At 38.5% G+C, this 26,515-nt stretch overlaps 1 protein-coding gene across 2 annotated transcripts; it reads left to right on the plus strand.

Annotated features, from left to right (window-relative positions):
- Positions 1-134: 134 nt before the first annotated feature.
- UBQLN1 (ubiquilin 1) lies at positions 135-26,277 on the plus strand. Of its 2 annotated transcripts, none has more exons than XM_038125377.1 (11): positions 135-984; positions 12,338-12,489; positions 16,246-16,361; positions 17,495-17,757; positions 18,456-18,614; positions 19,230-19,473; positions 19,970-20,112; positions 21,050-21,133; positions 23,574-23,689; positions 23,996-24,164; positions 24,953-26,277. In XM_038125377.1, the coding sequence occupies exons 1-11, from the start codon at positions 289-291 to the stop codon at positions 25,103-25,105; spliced, it is 2,295 nt and encodes a 764-aa protein (XP_037981305.1). In that variant the 5' UTR covers positions 135-288; the 3' UTR covers positions 25,106-26,277. The 2 variants fall into 2 exon arrangements, with proteins under 2 accessions (XP_037981305.1, XP_037981304.1); XM_038125376.1 differs by having other exon boundaries at positions 138-984; positions 24,950-26,277.
- Positions 26,278-26,515: the final 238 nt, after the last annotated feature.

Genomic DNA, 26,515 nt, shown 5'->3' on the forward strand with positions numbered 1-26,515 from the left:
CACGTCTACACAGGTTTTGAATGCCTCAGGAGAGGGAGAATTCATGCATGACCTTCCTGGGCAGCCTGTTCCAGCGCTCTGCCACCCTAAGTGGCAGCTCTTCCTCGTGCTGAAGTGAAATTTCCTGTGTTTGAGTTTATGGCCACTGCTTGTCCAGTCACTGGGCACCACTGAAAAGAGTCTGGCACCATCCTCCTGGCACCCTCCTTTGAGATCTTTACATGATGAATCCCCTCTCAGGCTTCTCCAGAACAGGCGCAGTTCCTGCAGTCTCTCCTCATAAAAGAGATGTTTCAAACCCCAAATTATCATCGTGAGCCCCCGCTGGACCCTCTCCAGCAGCTCCCTGTCTCTCTTGTACTGAAGTGCCCAGAACTGGACCCGGCACTCCAGACGCGTCCTCGCAAAGCGATGTCCGCGGAGGCGGGAAAAGGCCAGAGGGCCGGGAAGTGTCAGCCCAAAGCCAGAGGGGCGGCGGGCAGGCTCCGCTCGAGCGGCGCGGCTCGGGCCGCGGCCCCGCAGCCACCCTCCGCCCCGCGGCGGGGCGCGCGCGCTGCCGGCCGCGCGCACGGGCGCTGCCCCTTTCTAGTACCTTCCCCGTTGCGCTGCGTCATCACGGCGCGCGGCGGCCGGGCCGAGCCGTTTCCGGTGTCGCGGACGCGGCGCGAGCGCTCGGCTGGAGCCCCCGGGAGCCGGGAGCCGGGAGCCGGCGGCCGGGCCCCCTGCCCTGCGGTACCTTACCCTACCCTACCTTACCTTACCCTGCCCTGCCCTGCCCTGCCCTGCCCTAACCTGCCCCGCCCCGCCCCGCCCCGCCCGCGCGCGGCAATGTCGGACGGAGCGGAGGGACCCGCGGGGAGCTCTCCTGGTTCCCCCACCCGCGACTCTGCCGGTGTCTCCGAGCCGCGGATCATCAAAGTCACGGTGAAGACTCCCAAGGAGAAGGAGGAGTTCGCCGTTTCCGAGACCAGCAGCATCCGGCAGGTAAGGGGCGGCGGAGCAGGCTGAGGGGGCCGACGGGGCCACGTTGGGGTCGGGGCCGAGCGGAGCGCCTCCCGGCAGGGGAGCGCCCGCCCGCTTCTCCCGCCTCCGGCGGCGCGGGGCGGGGGCCCAGCGCGGTGACAAAGCAGCTTTTGCTCGCCCGGGTCGCGCTAGCTGCTGTTGGGCGAGCACCAACACCGATCCCGGCCCGGGAGAGGACTGCTGCCATCTGAGGCTAGCGGGGGTAGTGGGGAAATGTGCCGCTTCGTACCCCCTTCACCGACATCTCTGTTGCACTGCAGAGGGCCGGCTCGGAAGGTGGATGTAGCTCATTCGTGAGGTCATTGAGTCGTAGAATCGTTTGGGTTGAAAGGAGGCATTAAAAATCTTCCAGTTCCCCTGTCGCAGGAAGGGACACCTTCAGCTAGACCAGATTGCTCAAAGCCCCGTTCATCCTGGCTTGGAACACTTCCAGGGATGGGCCATCCACAGCTTCTCTGGCAGCCTGTTCCAGTGCCTCACCACCCCCACAGTAACGAATTTTTTCGTAATTGCTAATCTAAACCTCCTCTCTTTCACTTTGAAGCTATTGCCTCTTGTCCTGTCAGCACATGTTCTTGGAAACAGTCTTGCCTCATCCTTCCTGTAAGTTCCCTTCAGGTACTGGAAGGCCACAATTAGGCCACCCCAAAGCCTTCTCTTCTCTCATTTTCTAGCTGTGAGTTGTCCTGGTTTGAGCTGCCTGGTTTTGGTGGTAGTTGTCTCACTGGCTGGCTAACATGACTGTAGACATATGCAGTCTACTTGTATCTCTCTGTTTCCGGTGTTTCTTTTGATTTAACACTGTCTTTAGAAACAGCAAGTCGGCCTTCAACTTTGGGAAGTTGTAGCCTTGTACTGTGTTTGTAAATTCTGCAGTCTCCTGTACTTTGATGTGTTAGTTACAGAGATGGTACTTAGCATGGCGTGGTTATGTCAGGTAACCAAGGTATTCGGGATTTTGTGCCTTCCTGTGAAAGTCTGTGAAAGCCCCAGCTGCCTCTGTCTCAAACTAGTGACACCTGCTGATTCATCGACCCTGTTTCCTGCAAGTCTTCTAGTTTTGTAGAAGGTTTGCTGTGCAAGAATTGACTGAAACTTAATTTAATTGAATTAGAAAGCAACAAATCATAGAAAAGATGCTATCAAAATGTAAAAACGCAGAGTCTCCTGCTTATAAGAAATGTCGACATTGCTAGATTCAGAACTTATTTAATTTTCCACAGGATTTCCCAGTTTTCTTCTTGAAATGGCTCTAAATGTGGCAACTTTGTGCTATTCCACAATTTTTTGTGTGTCATTGGTATTGAAGACCTCATCAAAAAAAGATTACATGTCTGAAAGCGCCACTAATGTCTAGATACAGAACTTGGCATCATTTGTTAAGTGTGAGCTGAAGGACACTGTCTGGTTAATAGAAGAGGATATAAAAGATGAAGTAAAGCCTGAGAAATTTCAAATGTAGTGCTAGCACTTCAACTAGACTGTCAGACTTTCGTTTTACCTAGTTGCTGTGAATAGAGAAAATGCTAATATTTCTTCCAATTTTTTTGTCCTGAAGTCTAGTCTACATTCATTTTGGTTTTCTGTTGTTGTTTTTTTTTGTTTTGTTTTTTGGTTTTTTTTGGTTTGTTTTTTTTTTTTTTTTTTTGTTTTTTTGTTTTTTTGTTTTTTTTTTTTCTTTTTTACATCAGTGTTTGGGCTAGAAGTGTCCCTGACCTGAGTTTCATTGTGGTTTTCTCCAGCTGCCAATGCATTGCAGCTGCTTTCTTGTCTTTAGTCTATTGGCAGCTGCAATGTTGTCTGTTGTGAGCTGCTCTCTCTGCAAGCTTGATCTAGGCATTTCTCCCAAAAGTAAAATGACTGTGTTTGCTTTTTAATGTTGTCCACTGCTTTCCCAGCAAGCTCAGTCTGAAAGGGGTGCTTTCATTTCTCTGTTCTCCATAGATTTGTGAGCAGCATCAATGCAGTTTTTGCAAAAGTCTTTGCAATTTGGGGGCTTTTGTTTTGTTAGGATATTTCAAAAGAGAGATTCATACACTGAATCTGACCTGAGGATTGGGTTTGTCCTGTAAAGCAGTCAGCCATTAGTTGGGTCTTTTGGAAATAATAAACAGATTTACTTTAGCTGTGAATTTTGTAGTACATTTGACTTTTAACAGGTTTGTTTCAGATTTGAATACTTGTGGAGCTGCCAGGTTTTCAAATAAATAGTTGTCATAAACTGAAATGGTTGTACAACCTATCAAGAGCATGAATTTTTACTGAAAGCAGTCATGCAAGTTTAGGAAATTAACAGAGGACACTACTTCAGATGTCTTTGTTGTCTACAGATATCTTAAACTGTGAGTGTTGTCTCTTTTGGAACTGTTATTAAAATATTAGATCTTCAGTTATAACTTAGTTTCTTATGAAGTAAGAGTAAGATTGTCCTGCTGGGTTGACCATTGTATTGAAGTCCCAGGCAGTGTAACAGCACTAAGAAATGCACTGTCCCCGTAGTGTGACTAATATTGCCTTTTTCTCTTAAACTGCAAAAATGAGCTGTTGACAAAAATAACTATCAACAGTAGATGCAATGTTTCTAGAACCAGCCTTGAAAATAGGTTAATCTCAAATAACAGGCAAGTTGCACATCTGTTCAAAGGCATCTGTGATCAGCAAGTGGTTTGTACAGTTGAGATAGGTGGGCCAGTAACTTATAGGCTGAAAAAAAACCCCCAAAAAACCCAAAAAAACTCAGCAAGAGAAACTCCCTCAGTATATTTCTACAGCTAACATTAGAACTTAAAGAATTGAGTTGTTTATTTCTTTATGCTCATTTCAGAATACTGCTAGAACATGAGCCTAGATTTTCTAGGAAAATATTTTCTGTCGTCAGAGCCAAATTTAGGGGTAAAAAAAATATATTTTATGTTGCCCATTAGTGTAAGCCATGTCTGCAACTTTTCTGTCAAGAGTTTTTCCTGTATTGGAAGACTTCAGCAGAGTGGATTTGTTACTGTGATCCTGTGTTGTGCAGCTAGAACAGTGAGTATGCAGCTTGGTATGGAAAACAAACGAAGTACAAAGCTTCTCTGGGAGATCAGTTGATTTCAACTGCTGTCTATTTGTATCATCTTCTCTGAAAATTGGTTGTGCTTTGCACAGTTTGGCTCAGTATTAGGACAAAGACCAAATATTTGCATTCTTGACTGGGTACAATACTGGTCTTTCTCAGAGTGGAGACTTAATGAATACACGATGGGTAAAAGATGAACACCTATAAATTTGTTGACTTTAGCTGACCGTGACAGTGCTGATACTCCAGCTCACTGAAACTGTCTCGTGTCCTTTGATTTCTTCCTTCAGTTTATTTTCTGAGTTTGTGGCAGTACAGTCTTTGCAACTTCTTCCTTAGCAGAGTTGTCTTAATGTGTTTGGTAAAGCCTGTATACAAAGAAAAAGTATGCTCATTTTAGGAGCAACTCATGTCTTAGTGGATGACTTGAATTGTTTGAGTATTGAGGTGTTGGAACCGGTTATGTGGAAAAACAGTTTTATTACGTTCATAAAAGATGGAGTTTTGGAAGAGTTAAAGCTTGCTGATGCTTCTTGATGCTGTTTTAGTGCCCTGTGTTGACATTTGCTGTATTTGTGAGTTATTATAACTGGTCCAGAGTCACTGTCTGTGCGTGTGTAGCGCACCGGAAGATACTGAGTTGTCCATTCTGTGAGCATTACAGCTCTGAGACAGAGTAACCTGTCTAGCTGTGTGTTATTAGCTTCTGGGCCAACAAACTGGATACGGTAAATCTGTGCTAATAATTTCAGAAACTTAAAGTTCTTGCAGAGAATGATGTTCTTGCAGTCCTTTGACTATATGAAAATTTCACAGCAATGCCCATCAGGAAGAGTTAGTGAAATTGAGTTTAGCTCCACAGAAAACAGATTAGATCTGTTTGCAGGTTTAGGGTTTTTCCCCCCCCTTTTTATTTAGCTTCAGCGTTTACATAGCATATCTCTTCAGTGTGGAATAGTTTTCAGTAACAGCATATGTAACAGCTTCTAGTGTGTTTTTTAAAGTAGGTAAAAACAAATGTGCTTTCTGCACTAGACTAAACTACAGATAAAAATCCCTGAGTTACTTAATTTTAAGTGTACATGTATCCATTGTGTTGAGACTACTGATTTTTGTCAAGTGGAGAGCTTCTAAATTTTTGATTGAAATTACAGTACTGTTTATGGTTGAAACTTTAAATCCATAAATCCAGGATTTCATTTTTGTGCCTGGATCTCATGATCCCAAATTGGTAGTCATCTGCTTTACACACAGGCGTAAATGTTAAAGTGTTAAAGCTTTGGGTAGCTTTGGTATCTTTCCTGGCTTGCATATGCTTTTAGTATTTTATGTAATGTTTTCCCTTTTAAGAAACTGTACTTTATAGGAACAATTCTTTTAACATGATTCAATTCTGTTTCACTGTTTTTCTGTAATCCAGGGATTACTGAATGCTACAAACAAAATAGGTTGGAACTGTATAATGGAATCCAGTCTGTTCTTTGTTTCCAGGATTGTGATTCAGGTTTCTGTTGTTTCTCAGGTGTCTCAAGGCACTTGAATACACAAAGCATTTAGTGTTAGGTTTTCCATCGTCTGTGTCTCAGTGCATTGTAACGCATCTGTGTGATTCTTTATGGAGCCTGCCTTGTGATATACTCTGATTGTACTTATTTCTTAACCTGGGGTTCCTCCCCCCCATTTTGTGATATCAGAATGGTTTTATAGCAACGGTAGGTGATTATTTGATAGAAGAACCTTCAAAAGTGAAAGTATATTGACTTTATTGGCTTAGTTAGGTGTAGCTCAGAGATATTGGTGGCCGTAGTACTCAACAGGTGTTTTCTGATAAATGACTGGCAGACAGAGTAAAATAAGAAAACCTATTGAAGTAGTAGTGTGAAGTGTCTTTTGTGTAGATACCTCTCTGCATAAAAGTAAGACATTCATATTTATATTTTTAGGTTTTTTTTTTAAATGTTATCTATGTCAGATGCATTTGTCCTGTGAATTTGTTTTGCTAAAATCCCTCACCCTCAGTCAGAAGTGTCACACAGTTTAAAAAAATTGCCATGTGCACAGTTCAAAAATGCCAACAACATAGAAAACCTTAATGAATAATTAGCTCTGGTAAAAGTGTCATGTAAAGGTTATAAAAACCAATCAATATTTCAATCAAGTGACTGTAAACCTTGTCTCTGTAAAAAAGGTCATTGTCTGGGAGTAAAGTTAGGGTAAAATATTACGAATTTGGAAGATACGGTGACATGGTGTTCTGGTTTTGACTGGGACAAAGCTAAAAGCTAATCTTCTTAGCTATGTTTTGTATTAAGTGCAAGAATAATCTGGGTAGCAAACCAATTTTGGCTTTTCCTAACAGTGTTGTTTTTTAGGAATGATACTCCCTAACTTAGTGACCCCACTGAGACTTTACAAACCACACTGCCTTTCTCTCTCTCTCTCTCTCTCACCTCTCCCTCTCCCCCCTGAGCCTGAGTGCTTTATTTGTTTGTTAAATAATGTTGAATGTTGTATAAATTAGTTGAGTTGTATAAAGACAAAAATAACTCTGAAAGAGAGGAGTTGAAGCATTTTCTATTTTTATGCAGCACAAAAACCTCAGTGGGTTAAGTTGAATCTTACTGTCTTGTAACTTAAAAAGCTTTTCTCTCTTTTCACTCTTCTTAAGTTGTCAGTCAACCAAGGCATGCTGGAGAGGAGAGTTGCAAGCACAAAAGGTCAAGATCACAGGTCGGGATAAGAACAGTTTACTGGAAGCAGCAATGAGATAAGAAAACAAATATTAACAGCAACAATGCTAATGACAGAGGGTGCAAAAAAATCAATGATTGACATGGAAAAAACTCCCTTGATAACTGACAATACTGAACATCTCTCTCCACCATGTTTTCTTGAAGGAACCCCTTCTCCCTGGGTTCCATTTTCCCAGCTGCTGTCAATGACAAGAGGTGGTATAGAATGACCTCTGGGTCCTAGCCATGCCCCGTCCTCGCTTCTTCAGAAATTAACCCTTTCTTGGCCTGAGCCAGGATAGTGCTTATTTTCAGTTTGTGTTGCTTTGCCAGTGATCAGGTACATAACAAACAGGGAGAGAGTAGATTGCCAAGTGCTTTTATGGGAGAAGCGTTGCTTCTCCAAACAAAGGCTTGGAAAAGTGCAGTAGCTTGCTGAAGAATCCCTAAAGGGAATAGAGATGGCTAGAACTCGAGTTGTGAGCTCTTTACACTACCATGTGCTGCTGCAGTTCACCCTTTATGGGCTGCTAGCCTTTTAAGCTCATCAAGAATCTGAATTTGAGTTTTGAAATGTGGGGTTTTTTGTGAGTTTGATTTGACTGCAGACATTTGAGGAAACAATTTTATTGTGAAACTAGCATGGGTCATTGGCAAAGCCACCATAAGATAGTAACTCCATTAAGACATGAAAGATAGTACTCTTACATAGAGGCCTTATTTTGTGTGTTCTTTCTAGCTATGGTTTATCTGTTGTGGGCCAAAAGTGCTTGTATTCCTGCTTGAAATGACAAATTATTGTCTTCCTTCCTGTATGGTGTCCTAGAGTTGTGCAATGAAACCCTGTTTTTACTGACTCACTGTAAATCAGTCATAAGATGTCCAGTTCATGATTCATCCCAAAAGGAAACCACAGCTATCAGCTGTAGCCATGAGTATATTTGGTTCTTACTTCTTGGGTCAAGAGAACCTGTAACCATTAATTCTGTTGTATAAAAGAAAGCTGGAGCTCATCAAAGTTTGCTTCTGAGACTGCTCAGTGTGGGTGTAAAACAGACTGGAGTTCAGTCAATATGCTTAACAGTGTATGTTGTTAGGAAAGACAGTTGAAAGTTTAAATATTATGGGTGTGTTTTGAAACAGCAGTGCCAAACAAGGTAATACTGTGTCAAAATCTTTCTTTGTAGTAGAACTATTTGAGAGACTGCTGAGAATGAAAACTGCAGTTCAGTCTTCTATGTACGAACATTTGCTTCCATGTCATCTTCTATTGTGTTCAAAAAAGATTTTCCTGTGCGGAAAGTCAACAACCTTAAATTTTTTTACAGTCATGTAGATAAAATTGTAGCTTAACATTTTCATAGTAGTTGAAGTTTTTAGGGACCTGTTTTCTGTTACTTTCAATGGACTTGGATGTTAATTGCCCAAGACCTCTTCCAGATTGTTACTGTAATTTAATTTTTAAATATGACTTACTAAGCTGAGGTTAAGACAATTTGGGAAAGCATTTTTAAATTTATTTGTTTTCTTCTTTTTATTACTTTATCACAACACTTTGTTTTGTGAGTGGATAGTAAGATTATTACAGTTGCTGGTTCTGATGTCATAAAATGAGTCAACAGAAGCTTTTGAAACATTATATGGTTGTAATATATCAAAGGAAAGTTTGAATGTTAATACTTTCACTTTACCTGGAATAACACTTGACCAGATTCTTCCAAGGCCAAGTTGTCAGATGTTAATAGGTTAATGTTTAAGTTATGGATCTGCTCTGCAAAGTGACAGTGCAAAACAATATCTGGTGTAGTCAGCTGTTCTACTTCATGTGTATTCAGATATTTGCTTTGTTTGGTGACAAAGTGTTTACTTTGACTAGCTCAGGTACCAGTATGAATTTGTTCAACATTAGACAGCATTTTGTAGTGTCCATCTGTACCTTGCAAAAAGCTTAAGAGGCAATCAAGTTGAGCAAGTGTATTGAAAGTCCTAGATTGCTTCAGAGAGTTCAGGTTTTTCTTCCATGTGTCTTAACATTGAACAAAAAAAGGCAACTTTTGTTAATGCTGATTATTTTAAAGTTGCTATGGAGATAAGGGTATTTGGCATGGAATTGAAAATATAAACAAGAAGTGCTGGTGTGTTGCTAAAAAGCCAATGAGTGTTCTCAATATGGAAAACTACACTGCTTTTGTATTTGTAGTAAGTAAAAAAGTAAAAAAATAGTTTATGTAAACAAGTTAACTTGAGGTAAAATGGCAATTTGTGCAAAGTCCTTCAACAACACGAGCTTTGGATTTGTTCTAATTAATTTCAAATCTAGAAGTTGCCATGCTTTGAGGAGAATGTAACCTTGAATGAACTCACTCTGGTTAAGAATGCTTTTTACTTTTCTCTCTAGGAAAACCAGGCCTCTGTCTAGACATTAGTCCAGTGTTTTAGTCTGATTCCCACTGTGTTTCTCTCCATGTATTTTTCTAATAATCATTTAAAAAATTGACATGATTTTACATTATTTTTACTGTATTCGGTTACTAGAGGAGTGCAGTGAACTAGTTTCCTTGAATACTCTAGGTTTCAAGTATGTTGAAACATTATTTTCACAACTTTGAGTTCTTTCAGAACTTTGAGTTCTTTTCTATGCTCAGATATGACTGAATACCTTTGTAGTACCACAAGGCGTAATATTATTGCAATGATGTAAAACTTGCATTTAGAACAATAAAGCAAATGAGCTGACATTGTTGGTTGAATTGTTACATGATAATTAAAGGATGAGTCACTGCATTAGGAGAATTGGACAGAAATCACCATTTCCAGCCAGTGACGCTGAACTCCTTCTGCTTTTGGTTCTCCCAGTGGATGAAGTATTTTAACTGTAATTTACTGATACTGTTACTTAGTTAAGCTGTGCAAACTGAAGATCTAAACAACACCAAAATTAATTTTTTTAGAACTGCCTGAATTTCCATCATCATAATCTGTCATAATTTAAACCCAGCCAGCAATTATCATGCAACTGCTTCCTCACTTTCCTCCTGCCTAGTGAAATGGGGAAGAGAATCAGAAAAAAAAGAGTAAAACTCAGGGATTGATATAAGAACAGTTTAATATTTAAAACAACAACAGTAATAAAAATAACAATAACAATCATAGTAATTAATGAGAGGGAGATGATGCACAGTAGAGTGGCTCAGCACCCACTGTCCGATGCCCAGCCTCTTCCCTTCGCTGGCAAATGCTCCAGCCACTGCCCAAGTTGGTGAAAGCAGGGGTTGGGAGAATGAAGAACCATCCTCTGTACATCAGGTTCAAGCCCCATGGGATCTGATGAGATACATCCCTGGGCCCTGAGGGAATAGGCAACAAGTAGCTAAGCCAGTAGCCATCATATTTGCAAAGTTGTAGCAGTTCTCTGTGGAAGTTCCCACAGACTGGATAAGGTGAAGCAGAGCATCCATATATTTTTGGGAAGGGAATTGGGAAGATTCAGGGAACTGCAGGCTGGTCAGTCTTACCTCAGTGCCTGGCAGGATCATGGAACAGAACCTCCTGGAAATCATGCTAAGGAACATGGAAGGTGGGGAGAAGATTGGTGACAGTCAACACAGCTTCACTAAGGACAAATGCAGTGGTTGCCTGTGATGGGGTTGCAGTGGTGGCAGATGAGGGAAAAGTGAGTGATATCATCTACCTGCACATATGTAGAGTGTTTGACACTGTGCCACATTACTTGTCCCTAAACTGGAGACAGATGGTTTTGACAAATTGACTACTCAGTGAATAATGAATTTAAAGGGTTGTGGTGAATGGCTCATTGTCCAAGTGGAGACCAGTGATCAGTGGTGTCCTCAGGGATCAGTACAGGGGCAAGCACTGTTTAACATCTTTGTCAGTAATGTAGACAGTGGCATTGGGTGCACCCCAGCAATGTGTGCCAGTCAGTGTGGTGTGAACGAGGCACTGGAGGAAAGGGATGCCATCCTTGCCAGGCTTAAGAGGTGGGCTCATGTGACCCTCATGAAGTTCAACAAGGCCAATTGCAAGGTCCTACTCTTGGTTTACACACAAGTACAGGCAGGGTGGATTGGGAGCAGTCCTGAGGAGAAGGACTTGGGGGGGTGCTCATGGATGAGAGGCTGGACATGACCCAGCGTTGTGTTCTCACAGCCCAGAAAGTTGATTATATCCTGGGCTGCATCCAAAGCAGCATGGCCAGCAGGGTGATGAAGGAGGATTCTGCCCCTCTGCTCTGTTCTGGTGAGACTCCACCTGGAGTGCTGCTTCAGCTCTGAGGACCCCAGCAGAGGAGGACATGGACCTATTGAACTGAGCTGGGAGGAGACCACCAAGATGATCAGAGGGCTGGAGTACACGTCCTGTCACCACAGGCTGAGAGACTTTTGTTCATCACAGAGAAGAGAAGCTCCAGGGAGACCTTAGAGCAGCCTTTCAGTGGCTAAAAGAAACTTACGTGAAAGATGGTGAGGCACTTTTTACAAGGGCATGGAGTGATGATATGAGGGTAATCACTTTACCCTCTTTAATATTAAGAAGAAATTCTTTACTGTAAAGACACTGGTACAGGTTGCCCAGAGAAGATGTGGATGCCCCATCACAGGAAGTGTTCAAAGCCAGACTGGACTTTAAGTAACCTGGTCTAGGAATAGGTGTCCCTGCCCTTGGCAGAGGAGCTGGAACTAGATGATCTTTACATTCCTTTTCAACAATATTTTTAGGATTCTGTCTTCCATATATGTAGCTGATTTTCTTCCTCTGCCTCAGAAAAAAAAAAAAAAAGCATATGAAGCTAGTCTATTATTTAAGGCGTTTTTGACAGCTAACACTTAGCAAGCAGTCTCTTTTGTAAAAGGTCTTTATGGTAATGATTTCTCAATGAAATGAAAAATATGTTTATTCACTGTGTCCTGAGCTGTAACTTCATTTAATATAGCCGTGTCATGCATTGAATGAGAAAGCAGACTCACCTAAAGTATAACTTTTGTCTGTGTGGAAAGGAATGCTAGTTTTGACACATGGGAGGAAGGCAGCCAAAATACGTCTAAGGAGAGAATATACTCAGTTCAAGCAAAAGAATGGACAAATTTAATCCTCTTTATGGCATTGCGTCATCAGTCCTTCAGCAATGGATGGCTTCAGTGGTGTGCATATTTGTATGTGTGTACTTTCTAGTATATAATTATATGCATACTTTACCATGTGTGATTGAAGTCACAATAGTCTTCAAGAGAAATCAGATTTTTGTTGTCATGACTTATGTAACTAATGATCTAGATGTGAAATTCTTCAGATTTCCTTTTCTGAATGACAAAGAAATATTTCCCACCTTCCTTTGGACAGAAAGAAGTTCAGGAAACAAAAGTATTTCTAGTTTGTGAAATACAGAATATGCAGTACAAGTGAGGTAATACAGCACATGTAAAAACAGGTTGTTCTTAAATTATTTTTTAAAATTGCAGCTCAGTATTTAATTATATAAATTTATAATATAATTTTTTTTGTTTAGTTCAAGGAAGAAATCTCTAAGCGTTTCAAGTCCCACACTGATCAGCTTGTGTTGATATTTGCTGGAAAAATTTTAAAAGATCAAGATACTTTGACTCAGCACGGAATTCATGATGGACTCACTGTTCACCTGGTTATCAAAACACAGAACAGGTAATCTTATTAACAAGTGGTCTTCTGTTTACCTCTAGAGAAGTTAAAGTACTCTGCATTTTTAATAGCTTTCTGCTGGGCAAAACTAGATTTGACTAAATCACCTTAATCAGCTCCTTAGTTACAGCTGCCGCAGGACAGCAGTGAAATTATGAAATTACAGTGTTTTTTAAAATTTATCTCATATTTTAATTTGGTTTATGTTTTTAAACACATTTCTTTTGCTTTTTATTTAGGTTTTTTTGGGGTTTTTTTTTTGGTTGGTTGGTTTTTGTTATATAGCTTTTATTTTTGTTCCAGCTGTGTTTTGGCTTCACAGTTGTTAGATATCATCTCTTACTATCAATGAATATATGTTATGCAGGTTTTCTTTTCACATATGAAAACTTGCAGTGAATCTTTTTCTTTCTTTTTTTTTCCTCTGCAGTGAATTTTCTTTCCTTGTTTTACCAAAACTGTGAATAAAGACTCTGTTTTGGTAAAACAAGGGCAGAAAATTTTTGGGAACTGCTTTAGTATAATGAACTTATCTGTCTAAATAGACTTTTGATTTTAAGGAGTTTTGGGATTTTGGTTTTTTGTGAGGGTTTTTTTTTCTGTTTTGTTTTGGTTTTGGCGTTTTGTTCTGTTTTTTGTTTTTTTTTCCTTTGGTGAAGAAGCAGTAGAATGATGGTAAGAAAGCTGTATCAGTTAGCTATGGTTTGTACACTTCCTGTGAAGTGCCCAAAAATCTTTCCAACAAGTAGAGCAATAGATCCCTCAAAAGCAGTTTGTTATTAGTCAATAACGTGTTCATTCTTTTAGAGTGAAGGTGGTTTTGCTCCTGTTCTACTTAGGTCTTTTCTGTTTAAGGTGAGGATCCCCTCTGGTGTGGAAATGTCATATGTTGAAGGAAGGAGCATGAAGTGTAGGAGAGAACAGAAGTAGGCTTTCCCTTTCAAGACCTTACCAAGACACAAAGGCTGGCTAGTAACATTAGCATTAAATACAAATTCTTGTTGCAATTAGTATCATTATCATTAAATGTAGGTACTTTTTGAAATTGATACCTTCAGTTCTATATTCATGCCCTGGAAGGATTATATTCCCTGTCCTGGAGTCAAAATACATGTCTGTACTGTCAGAGGTCTCCCTTTCGTGCCCTGTGCCTCCTCCACCTGAAATTTAGGCTGATACAAGCCTTGCCAGTCTTGGATATGTTATTAGGTAATACTGCAGTTCTGTTCCTTTTGCATCTGAATGAGTATTCTGCTGTTGCTATTTTTTGTTGCTTTTTTTGCTTACAGTCTTACGTATGACAAAGGCACCATGCGTACTACTAAGAGGATGCTTTTGACTTGCACAGTCCTCAGAGGGTTTATAGTTTGGACCTACTGTAGCTATGCATACTGAAATACCCCTGCCAGCCTCTTGGACCTTCTTGCACTTTGCCTCTGAGCAGAGGAACCCTCAGGACACAAATGTCAAATGTGTGGCTTTTGGGGAATTTTCGGCGTTCCTGCACCTGTCTTATCAGTGTTGCACTCCATGACTTCATTTGTGCCTGCTTTTTTTTGAATCATTTTAGAAGACTGTATTTCTACTATCTGCCGAATGTTTTAATCATGTCTGTGAAAATGAAGTATGAACTAAGAACTACAGATCCTTTGCATGTACATGTGCTGTGTTCAAATGATGCATTGAAGTTTTCACCTACTAGCTTTGCTTGAATAAACTAAAAACATGATAAAACGTGCTGGAGAGAATGAAAATCAGCATTGTCCTGAAATATCTCAGTTGTATTCTTGCTAAAATATCTATATTTTATGCTTGTCTTGAAAGACAAGATTTAGACCCTGCCAGTGTGGCCTGGAGCATGGTGATTTTTGATCATGAGTATCAAGATTGATTTGTTCCTAGCTACTTTATGCTATACCATTTACTTTTCTGTTGACTCTTGCTGTTACTGTTGCTGCTGTGTATCTGAAAAAGTAGAAGTTATTTTCCAAAACTGGATCTGAAAGTGATCTTTTCCCTCCTAAACTATGTTATTAGATGAGTAATTTCAAAATAGGAGCCTCATATATCCGAGCCAAATGCTTGTTAAAAAAAAGATTACTTTTTCTACTGTGCTATATTTTCCAGGCTGCTACAGACTTTCAGTGCAATCTTGTAACCTGTCTTCTGCTGTGTCAGAGTAGCAGTGAATGATTAGCAATGGACAGTGAAGATACATGGAATTTCTGAATAGAATTCTAGGTCAACAGGTGTCATTTGTTCCCAAGTGCTGGAAGGAAATATAATGGCAAAATGGGTATAAAAGGTGAAGGTGATGTGCACTTGACAGGAATATTGCTGAAGCATTGGAGGCTCCCAGGCTTGACACTCACATGAACCATTATCTTCAGAGAATATGCCCCAATTTGCATAGGAGCACTATTGAACTTCAGCTTTCAGTGTCATCTACTTTTCTGTCACACTTTTGAGAACCTTTCATGTCTATTACATGAAGTAGCATAGTTGCTTCTCCAAATAGTTTCTCAGTTGAAAATACAAATAGGATTTGGTGCTTATTGTTTTTCTTTTGCATATGGAGGAAAGATGTGTATGTTGTCTAGATGAAAGAAAACCAAATATCTCTTGCAGGAAAATCACAATAAGTATATAGTCTATAATCTTTCTCATTCATGTTACAGCTGCTTGGCCAGTTATAGTCATCTTGTGTTCAAAGTTTGCAGTTGCTGATAATGAAGTTAAAGAACTCATAGAAACCTCAGGAGAATTTCTGATTTTAAAGCATTTTTCTGATTTTTTTTGTATGGTTGTTTTGTTTTTTTTTTTCCCCTGATGTTTGCATGAGTGGAGCAAGTGCAGAGTTATGTTATAGGAGAAAGGTCCTCCAAGGTGAACTGAAGTATGGAGTTTAGTGCACTGGCAAATTCTCAAATCTTTTTGTGACATCTGAGTTCATAGTTTTGAAAAGTATTTTATTCCATAGTACTGCAAACATAGGCATTTGTTGATTGTTGAACCACAGTGGAGAATTGATTTGGGTTTCAAAGCAGTCTCTTTTCTTTAGAACAGAGAGGTCAGGTTAACTTTATTCAAGCTCAGTTCCTTGATCTCTTTTACTACAAGGCAACATTTGTCTTTCTGCCCGAAGTAGAAGAGCGTGGTGAGTACACAGCCTGGGCAGCCTTTAGTGCCTGTGCTAAATTATGCTGGCTTTAGCTTCATGTGATTCCATTATCAGCCTTTTTTTGAAGTCTTAAGGGTTTGAGAGTTTGAGATTTGTCTTCTAATAAAATGTGACATTATCTGAATTTCACATTCAATAAAGCATCCTATTAGAGATGTGGCATGAAATAAATTCTGTATTAAATTTGTCAGACTTTATTTCTTGAAGGTGTGGGCTTGTTATCAGTAGTATGTGAATATAGTGAAAAAAGACATGAATCCTTAAAGCAAGATAAGGACAGAGAAATTGGCAATTCATTGGCAAGCATCATGGGGTAGGATGAGAAAGTGGTAATGGCTGCAGTGATACCAATCTGTTTTTTCACTATTTGAAACTACTGTTCTGAAAAACTGATGATGAAGGTGTGTGAGAAAGATTTATTGCAGGAAGCCATCTGGGGATAACTGGGGTTATCCCCAGTTTTTGACCAAGAATCAAAATGTAATTTAAGATTCTGAAGTATAATACTTTAGCTACATTTAATGGCACTACTTAAAATAACTTGTTACACTTATAAAGTTTTAAAATTGCTTTTTTAGATCACAAGACCACCCAACTCAACAGGCAAACACTGCTGGGAGTACTGCTACCACATCAACATCAAGCAGTAGCACCTCAACACCAGCGTCAACAAATAGTAATCCATTTGGCTTGGGTAAGCATATTTCTTAGGTAGAATGGTGGGTATCTTCTCTTGGATTCCCATAATTGTCCCCAAAGCTTTATTACAATGTAGACAAAACTTGGAAAACAAAACTGAAACAAACGCGTCAGCCAAAAAATGGATTACAGATGTATATTGAATTGGCTGTAGAAGGTTTCCGATCAGTCAGTTACCAGAGGAGAGTTGTTTCATTTGTTTTTTATAGAATCACAAAATAGTCTGGTTGGAAGGGATACCTGTTAAGGTGATCTAGTCCAACCTCTGTGCAATTAGCTGGGACATCTTTAACCAGATTAAGTTGCTCAGAGCCCCATCCAGACCTTGAATGTTTCCAGAGATGGGGCATCCATCACCTCCCGGGATAAACTGTGCCAATGTTTCACCACAAACTTCACTACAAGATTTGTACTGTTTCACCTTCAGTGGTAAGGTGCTACTGACTTAAAAATTATAACCTATTTCCATAGTTGTGGTGGGGTTTTGTTCCATTCTTTTTTGTCTTTTTTTTTTTGCATTTGGGAGTGGGGAAGAGGGAGATTGGAAAAGCCAGTTATAGTAAGCAGATGATTTCTTAGCTTTTAATGGTTCTTTGGTCTGTCTAGTACCTTCTGAAAACTCCTGTCTGGATTGAGCAAAACGCAAAAATTCAAAACATAATTAACTCTTGGTGCATTATTACCAAGAGGAACACAGGTTCTGCATTTAATTAGAATGGGGAATATTACTCATATTGGGAGTTCACTGTTAAGTTATAGTCTAACCAAGAGGAGACAGATAAATGATTATTACGAATGCAATTGTTAAGTGTTGCTGGAGGGAGCGGGACATGGACCTAAACCCCTCAAACTCATTTCTTGTATCTTGGCTTTGGAAACGAGAACAAAAGTTGTTAGAATTATAAAAAAAAAAAATATGAATAAAGTTGGTTGGATTTTTAGTTATGTGACTTGTTCTTTAAGGAAGCATACCCTTAGTGAGTAACTCCTGAACAGCCTTGCAAAAATGGGACTGTCCATTCATTTTTGTTACTTTGAAGTATGAGATATGTTCAAGTATTTTGTATTTAGAAAGAATCTTGATGTGATTGGAAGTATAGTCAGTCATATTTTTTCATCCTCTTAAAGGTGGCCTTGGAGGTTTGGCAGGCCTGAGTAGCCTGGGCTTAAATACTTCAAACTTCTCAGAGTTGCAAAGTCAGATGCAACGACAACTTATGTCCAACCCGGAAATGATGGTTCAGATAATGGAGAATCCATTTGTTCAGAGCATGCTTTCAAATCCCGACCTGATGAGGCAGTTGATTATGGCTAACCCTCAAATGCAGCAACTGATACAGAGAAATCCAGAAATCAGTCACATGCTGAATAATCCAGATATAATGAGACAGGTATGTAGAAAGATCTATTAGTTCGTGACTTGTGATTCTCCTGTTATGTAAAGAGCCAGAATTGGACATGCTTAGTGGAGTGTGTAAACATTCTTTAAGTATTTAGTCTTACTCGAAATCCATAAAAGGTTGCCATAGACAAACAGTGTCTACATTTCTTGTTATTAATGTCCAAAATAGACTGATATTTCAGAAAATCTTCAGCGTAGTTTTTGAAAGTCATTGAATACATGTCTTCTGGGGCTAGAACTGGATGTGGCTGTCTGCCCTTGAAACCTGTTGTCTAGCCAGGAATTTTATCATAAGTAGTAATTCTCCAAAATACTGCATATTTTCATTGTGTCTCACTGTGAGTACTTCTAAATGCTTTTTAAATTGAAAGATAAATGAGATATGTTGTGTGGCAAAATGTACCAAAACCCAGAGATTAATAGATGCTTTTGAAATTGTATGTATTTATTTTAAATTTCATACTATAGGCTGCCTGCTGTAGTGATGTTAGAAATAGTAAGAATTAAGGTAGAATGCTGGCTAAATACCGAATTGTGTTGATTCACACTGTTCTGACAAGTTGATTCAGCTCTGATGATAATTTTAAACTGGGTTAGACAGGGATAACTGAGATATTGCCAAATGCTGACTTTTTCACTTTAGAATGGATTTCTTATTAATACAGATTAAACGTTCCACTTCTCTAGACACTAGAACTTGCTAGAAACCCTGCAATGATGCAGGAAATGATGCGAAACCAGGACCGAGCATTGAGCAACCTTGAGAGTATACCAGGGGGATACAATGCCTTGCGGCGTATGTACACAGACATTCAAGAGCCAATACTGAATGCAGCACAGGAACAGGTGAGAAAAGATTACAAATGACACAGAAAGAAAATAGTTTTTTTACATAAAATAATTTAAGTAATTCAAATTTCCAGATGTTTACTTGACAAAACAATTTTTGAAACTTGAAGTTGTTATGCAGCCTTTTACTCTTGAAAGAGCTTAAAAATCCTGTGTTCTTCTGAGCCTGAAGAAATACAGCTATCACTTTGTGTGACTGAGGAGCTATTTTAAAGTTAATAGATTTTTTTGTTACTTAATTTTTAATTTATTTCATTCACTGCCTTAAGATTTGGAGGTCCACTAAAATCCTTTTAAGGGTGTGTTTAGTAACTTCTAACTGAAGGTGAGAAGAATAAAAGATTTTAAAGTCAGAAACCAGTATGCAAGACACAATTTTACTCTGATCAAAATACAATACAGTAGCAACACTACTTTCAAAAAGAAACATGATTTAATTTTTTTTTGGGGGGGGGGGACAGGTCTTAGTATCTCTCAGTATTAGTGTCTTTTCTCAATATTTACATTTAATTACTGTAGGCTGGTGAGTATAACTGATTAGAAGCCATAAACGTTTATTTTCATGTATGATTTAGAAATTTGTAGATGATAAGTGTTTGCTTTCTTTTGTAGTTTGGAGGTAACCCATTTGCTTCTTTAGTAACCAATGCATCAGCAGGAGGGGACAATCAGCCATCTCGTACAGAAAATAGAGATCCTCTGCCAAATCCGTGGGCTCCTCAGTCCAGCTCACAGACTTCTACAACAAATACTGGCACTAGTGGTGAGAGCAGTGGCAGCAGTAATGCTGAAAATAGCACTTCAGGCACAACGGGACAGAGCTCAACTGGACCGAATTTGGGACCTGGGCTTGGAGGTGTGTTTGTTACTGCAACTGTATATATTTGCACATACTTGCAAACTTACTAAAATTATTCCTTCATTAGGCAGAGAGTTTTTGATTCAGTTTTTATTGCTATTTACTTTTGTCGAACATTTTACTATTATTAACATCTTTTGAAGAAAAATAGGAAAAAATATAAAAAAATAATCTAAGTGATAATAATAATTGTACACTGCCTTAATATAACAAAGATAGCGAATCTGCAGATGAATTGTAGCATTTTTTTCTGTTCTAAGGCAAATGGGAAAACAGCTAATAATGTGGATAGTTGATGGGAGTGTGTGTGTTGGGTACAATCTCTGTCTTAACTTTTAGGGTATATGTGTCTGTGTAAGTAGAACATGACTGAGGTAAGTTTCAGGGTCTTAAACTCATGAAAACCAAGTGGTCATATTCTGGGTTTAGATAGTCTGCTTTCTCTGATGATAGTCAGAATGCTTATTAACATGCCCTTTACCTTTTCTTTAAGCTGGTATGTTCAACACACCAGGAATGCAGAGCTTATTACAGCAGATAACAGAAAACCCACAACTTATGCAGAATATGTTGTCTGCACCCTACATGAGAAGCATGATGCAATCATTAAGCCAGAATCCTGATCTTGCAGTACAGGTAAATTGCATTTGGTATAGTAATATATTGTGTGTATTAAAGTAAAAAAAGACAAAACCCAAAACCAAAAGCTCAACAATTGCCTGTGGCAAATGGGCCAATTTTTAGTGTTAATTCCTAAGTCGCTGAAATTATTAGCTGCTTATTTTCAACAATATGTTGCCTTGAGCTTCTTCAATTTGTAGTTGGATATCATGCCTGACATGCTTCAGAAATCATTGTGGGGTTGTGTATGTTTTGCACAGCCCTAAACTTGTGGTCCAGCATTAGAAACAGACAAAACAAATGCTTTGGTTATGAATTAAGGTGGAGCTAACAGTAAATAAATACCCCCTCTAGTCTGGGAGAAGTGAAGGGAGGGGACTTGGTGTCCTATCTGGATATTACTTTGGTTTTTACTTCTCATTTTTGACCTATGCCTCACTGTAAAAGTGGAGATGCTGTTTTATGAATGGTGTTTTAGAAGTGCTTTGAATTTCTAATTGAAGTAGTAATATTGAAACTCAAATTCTGAACTGACATTGAAAAAATATTACCTCTTCTGTGTTAAATACTCACTGGGAAATATCCTTGATTTCAGGTGATATTTACAGCAAAGCTATTACTTAGATTTGTAGTGGAGGCTGAAGAGAAAAGGATTTTCTTGTAATACTTGGCAAGACTGCCTTAGTTGTATCTGGAAATCCATTCACTTACAAGAAAAAAAGAATCAATGAAGCAAAAGTGAAACAAAAAACCACAAAAAACCCAAAAAAAAAAAAAACCAAACCAGAAAAAAAAGGACAAACACCCCCAGAAAGTTTTGGCCAAAGGAGTAGATGATTATTATTTTGTGAAGTAGTTTTCATAGACTGCTGCTGTATTATCCGTAGTTGTTTTAAAACCTCCAGTGGTTTTTACTGCTTGATCTTTGAAGTTAAATATTTTTGTCTTATAGATGATGTTGAATAATCCTTTATTTGTTGGAAATCCTCAACTTCAGGAACAAATGAGACAACAACTTCCAACTTTCCTTCAGCAAGTAAGATGAGATACTAGCTCTTAATAAAGGTCTTCAAGTCAATGAGCAATATTTTTAGTAAACTGGTGCCTGTCTTTGATTTGGCTAATAGATTCTGTAATATACTCTCATTAGCTTTATATACTAAGTTAGATCATCCCTTGATAATATTCTTGCTAATGTCTCCATCGCTTTCAAAAGTTTAACCTGACTGTTGTCTGTGACTTTCACAACCACTAAGATTTGTTCTTGCTTCTTTGCTTAAAAGGAATAAATGCTCTTACTGCACACCAGCCAGAAAACACCTGTTTGTGACAAGATTTGTTTCAGAAATTAAAAAGAATAGTACTTTTCACACTACTAGTTAAAGTTTCAGTATGCTTTTCTCATGCTTCTTCAAACCTGCATTAAATATTTGGAAAAGAGGTCCCCAAGCATGTCTTGAAAGACCCAAGTCATTAGCTAATTTAAAAGAAGTGGGTTCTGAAGTCTTTCCTGGAAAGACTGCTCCACCATTGTCTTCCAATCATAACATTGTGCTTGCAGCCCAGGTATCTGCTTGGTATTAGTTGCCACAGTGTGTCGTAGTATTTGTTTCCTAAATAGAAGCAAGAAAGATTTTTGTAGGAATTGAAAACCTAATCCACTGCATGAGTTCTATCATTAGGCAGTCGTTGCAAATTAGTGTAAATATGCACTGCCAAGATCTGACTGCACACCGGAGGTTTTATGAGTAATATAATGAGCACGTACATGAATTACAGTAGCATGTTCAGTGTTCAGAAGATACTGTTTATATTGTTTGAACCATGTGAATGGCTGTGGTATTTTGTATTGCCACTGCTTTGTAGTGACTCAGTAGTAGCTGAGGAACTAGTACATTTGTGTTTGAAATCTGTGAGTAATTTGTAATTAATGAATGCACAGTAGGAATCATATCTGTTTCCTTTGTGTATCTCCTTCTTTTATTACCACTTTGGAATTTATCTTCACAAATAGTTCTCTGCTGTATTCACTGTTTGAAGTTAGATGATTAGTTAGAGCATTAGGAGGTGAGGTGTGAAGTGGAAAAATAGCTGGATATTCTCAGAATGTTGGTAATATTTCAACTTGTGTTTTCTTGCTTATCTACCTGTGTTTATATAATGGGATTGGGAGACAGAAACCATGGAATCTGCATAATGGCAGGCATCTTTTGCAATTAAGGGCAATTGCCCAGCAGAACTAGGGAAGAATGGCTGCTACTGGAATTAATAACATTAATAGAGATGAGATCCAGGTCACCTAAGTGCTCTAAGAATTGTTGGGCCAGCATTTATGTAAGACAGCTTCAAATATCAGACAGTAAGTCAATATTTAAATAGTTTCATAAAATAGTTGCAGCAGCTTTCTTTGGAGACCCCAGAATGTTTATCTCTTTAAATTTGAGTAATCTTTTCCATTTACTATACATTTATTTGTTGATTTTTAGCTATCATGAAGATAAAAGTCCCAAGAGATTATTGGAGAATATTAATTGCTCTTCTGAAGTCTCTTTAGGCACCCAGATCAGAGTTCTTCATGTCCTGTTCTACAGTTCTGTTCTGCAGTAGAGGAAGTTTCATCTTAATCTGTGATTTCTACACTAATCAAATGTGGTTTTTCAGCAAAAGTAATCTGGTCTAGTTGCCAGGGGAAAGCTGCCAAGATTAGTAAGCCAATCTGGTCTTTGGTCTGATTACCAAAACCATTTTATTTGTAACTGAAACATTGCTTTTTGCGTACCTGTTGCACCTCTATGCAAAGGTGAGCATAAGCCACTAGTTTTGAGTTTGTCCAAAATAATGAGGTTTTTATATGTTTCATTTCAGAAATGAAAAGGATGTGCCTTCTAAATTATTTGATTATGTGAAAGCCAATTTGTAATTGAAGTCACAGTAGACTGAGAACCCTTTAATATTATACATTTGCTTGCTGGTACATTTTCCAGGATGTTTGTTTACATTTCAGGCTGTAAGAGCACTACAGATAAGAAGATATGTACAAATAGTCACAATCAAATTGCTGTGATCTCAAATCAGCTAGGAAAAAAGGAACTTAGTACTTTTTCTTAGGTATTTTTTGGTCAAGTTTCATCATGTTCAGCATTGTTGCTTACCAATAGTATGATATAGGAGACTAATTCTAAAATAATGTACTAACACAGTCTTGTGGCCTTTGAAAGATTGAGATCTGTAATGAAAAATACTTCTCCTTGTATAATTCTTGTTCAAGAGGCTTTTTCTACCTCTAGAGAGTTCATTCATCACCTTCTATGGAAGTTTTCTCAGAGATGAAAAAAGAACTGAAGGATTTCCTGTAATATTCAACTACAAAATCAAAAGCCAAGTTCTGAAATTATGTCAGATTCTATGAGACATCTAGCAATAAAAATTACCTTGGAACATCTACATATAATGAAGATTTTCTCTCCTTCTCTTAGATGCAGAATCCTGACACGTTATCAGCTATGTCAAACCCCAGAGCAATGCAGGCTCTGCTACAGATTCAGCAGGGCTTGCAGACATTAGCAACAGAAGCACCGGGGCTTATACCAGGGTAAGAATTGATCTTACAAATTTGGACAGGAAGTCTTCCCTTGTTTTGGTTACTCTTTTTAGATTTAGAGGTTTATACAGTCTTTATTAGATTCATCCTCTTGCCTTTTTTAGTTTAACCAAATTGTTTTAGAATCTGTCACATTTGTCTACTGTGCAATTCTAAACAATGGTAACACTGGTCTTTTTCTCAGTACTTTACTCAACTTACTCTCTTTGACAGAATTTGTACCTGCTAATTAATGAGAAGAGACAAACTAGTGTTTATTATTCAAGTGGTGTATTTCTTTTTCTCTAATTTATACAGGTTTAATCCTGATTTGGGTGGAGTGGGAAGCAGCGGAGCTCCTACACCATCCACTGTACCTAGTTCTGTTTCCACTGAAAATACGAGTCCAGCTTCAGGAACTGCTGAACCTGGTCACCAACAGTTTGTCCACCAGATGTTGCAGGCACTGGCTGGTGCAAATGCTCAGGTAATGTACATCATTATATTCTAGATATTTTTGCTTTTATTCTTAATTGTAAAACACTAGAAAGATGAGAGATAGTTGAGGGGAGAGCCCACTGGATGCTTCTGGTCAAAGGTCAGTAGAGGAGGCTTAAAAGTGCTATTGCAGCTGTGCAATTAAATACTGAAAAAACATCCTCTGTCCTGATTAAAAACATGCCTCTGAAGGTCATACCATTAAGACAATGCAGAATTTTGCCATGAATTTGTGTAATCAGGATCTTCCTATAAAGCACAGCTAGCAGTTTGCCTTAGACTCAAGCTTTCTAACAATCAGGATTTTGGTAATTTTAGTCTACAGATACTTGGGAGTGTTACAAAAGAGGTGATCTTTATGTTGAGGAAAAATAAAGCCTGTGATGTTCCAGATTGCTGACAATAAAATAATCTTTGCTGTTCCACATTGCTAGGTTGAACTCTGTTTTGTTTTAAAAAAACAGCTATATGGATATCTTCAAGAAACTGTTCATGGGATATACATGTACCCAATTTAATTTGAATCCTCCACCATCAGTCAGTTTTTCCTGGAGTTCAGGAATGGTATATAAGTGTAGATAATTTGATGTTGCTGACTTGTTAAAAAAAATTTTTTAGTTGCTAATTGGATTTATCTGAATATATTTTTTGGAACTTGAAAAAGGTGTAGTCAAAAATTAGAAAAGACAGAGTGGTGTGGAACCCACCTGTGTTTGAATTGTGTATTTTGCTAAATATGTATTATGCTTTTATAGCTTGAAATTTTGTTCTTAGCAGTTGCAAAATCCAGAAGTTCGATTTCAGCAACAACTGGAACAGCTGAGCGCAATGGGCTTTCTGAACCGTGAAGCAAATTTACAAGCACTAATAGCAACAGGAGGAGACATCAATGCAGCTATTGAAAGGCTGCTTGGCTCTCAGCCTTCATAGCAGTGTTTCTTTTAACTTGAAAAAATGTAATTTATTTTTGATAACAGCTCTTTAATCTTTCAAATTGCTTTATTTCATTCTGACTCCTGGGATTGTCTTGTTATAACTAAAACCGGTCTGATGCATTTGAAGGTGGAGTGCAATAGTTTTCTTCAGACATTGGGAATCAATGCATTTTCACTTCTGAGTGCACCAGTTCTTCTGTTCAGCATTATTTGTGACTTTTTGGAAACAATATCAGCTTTCACAGTTGGATGAACAAGTTTTGTCTGACCTACAAATGGCCAATTTATTTACTACTTAAACAGTATCCTTCAGTAGTAATTTATGTAGATAACACATTAAAAAGGAAACAAATTAATTGAAGCTGTGGGTACCAATACTGCTTATTGTGATTTTGGCATGTTTTTTTTTCTTGACTAGCAAAATGCTAGAAGATTTATACTACTTGAGTAATCTACCATCTTTTGCTTTAATTTGTCTAAGGTATAAACACAATATATACAACAGCGACAGCTAATTTCTAGAGATGTACACAATACAATAGGTGAAATGCAATGAAAAAAACAAACAAGCCCCAAAAAGCAACAACAAAAAAACCCACATAAAAACCACAAAAAACAAACAAAAAAAAAAAAAAAAAACCACACAAAAAACCCCCCAAAAAACCAAAAAAACAAAAACACCAAAAAAAACCCCACCCAAACAACTACAAAAACAAACCCAGGAAAAAATGTCATGGGACTTGAATTGGGTGTAGAGCTGCCCAGGATCTTTGCTAATTATCTGAGAAAAAATGCTTAAGCACCTTCAGTTAAAATATGCTAGAATTACTGTTCTGGTTGTCTCTTTGCATTTAACTGTACAGAAACTTGCATTATAACATTATTTCAATATTCACAGATTAACTGTACATTACTTTTGTCATTGTCCAAATTAAAGAGCCACAGCCTTGTGCTCTGGAATTGCTTCTATGGCTATTTGGCTTGTTCCACTGAGATTTTTACATGTATTCTGATTTGTAATTGGAGAAATTACTTCTATTCATGGTCATGTGATACTCTAATTACTTTTAACCACCAAGTAAAAAAATACTGTATAGCTTTTGGGTTTCTATTGGTAGTTACTTCTCTTGTGCACAGGTAATAAATGAATTAAAAAATCTTTAAGCATCTTGTTTCAGTGTGTTTGCAGTTGTTCATTACCTAAAAATCAAGGTGACAGTCCATCGTAAGAGCATTTGAGTGAACTCAAGTTCTGGCAATACTTACCAGTTCTGCACTAAAATTGGTGAACAGCCCCTTCAGTGTGAGGTGGATGCAGGAGAATAAGAGATGGATGATGTTGAAGATTTTCAGCTTGGATGCAGTGGAGATTGCAGAACAAAAGTTGAAATGAATCTGCTTTTTA

Source organism: Motacilla alba, chromosome Z (genome assembly GCF_015832195.1).
Source record: "Motacilla alba alba isolate MOTALB_02 chromosome Z, Motacilla_alba_V1.0_pri, whole genome shotgun sequence".
NCBI lineage: Eukaryota > Metazoa > Chordata > Aves > Passeriformes > Motacillidae > Motacilla > Motacilla alba.

Excerpts from the sequence above, each read along its gene's own strand:
- UBQLN1 (XM_038125376.1), top strand. The coding sequence starts at position 289 with ATGTTTCAAACCCCAAATTATCATCGTGAGCCCCCGCTGGACCCTCTC. Across the intron at positions 20,113-21,049 it reads ATCCTGATCTTGCAGTACAG|ATGATGTTGAATAATCCTTT; the intron begins GTAAATTGCATT and ends TTTGTCTTATAG. Across the intron at positions 24,165-24,949 it reads TGGCTGGTGCAAATGCTCAG|CAGTTGCAAAATCCAGAAGT; the intron begins GTAATGTACATC and ends TTTTGTTCTTAG.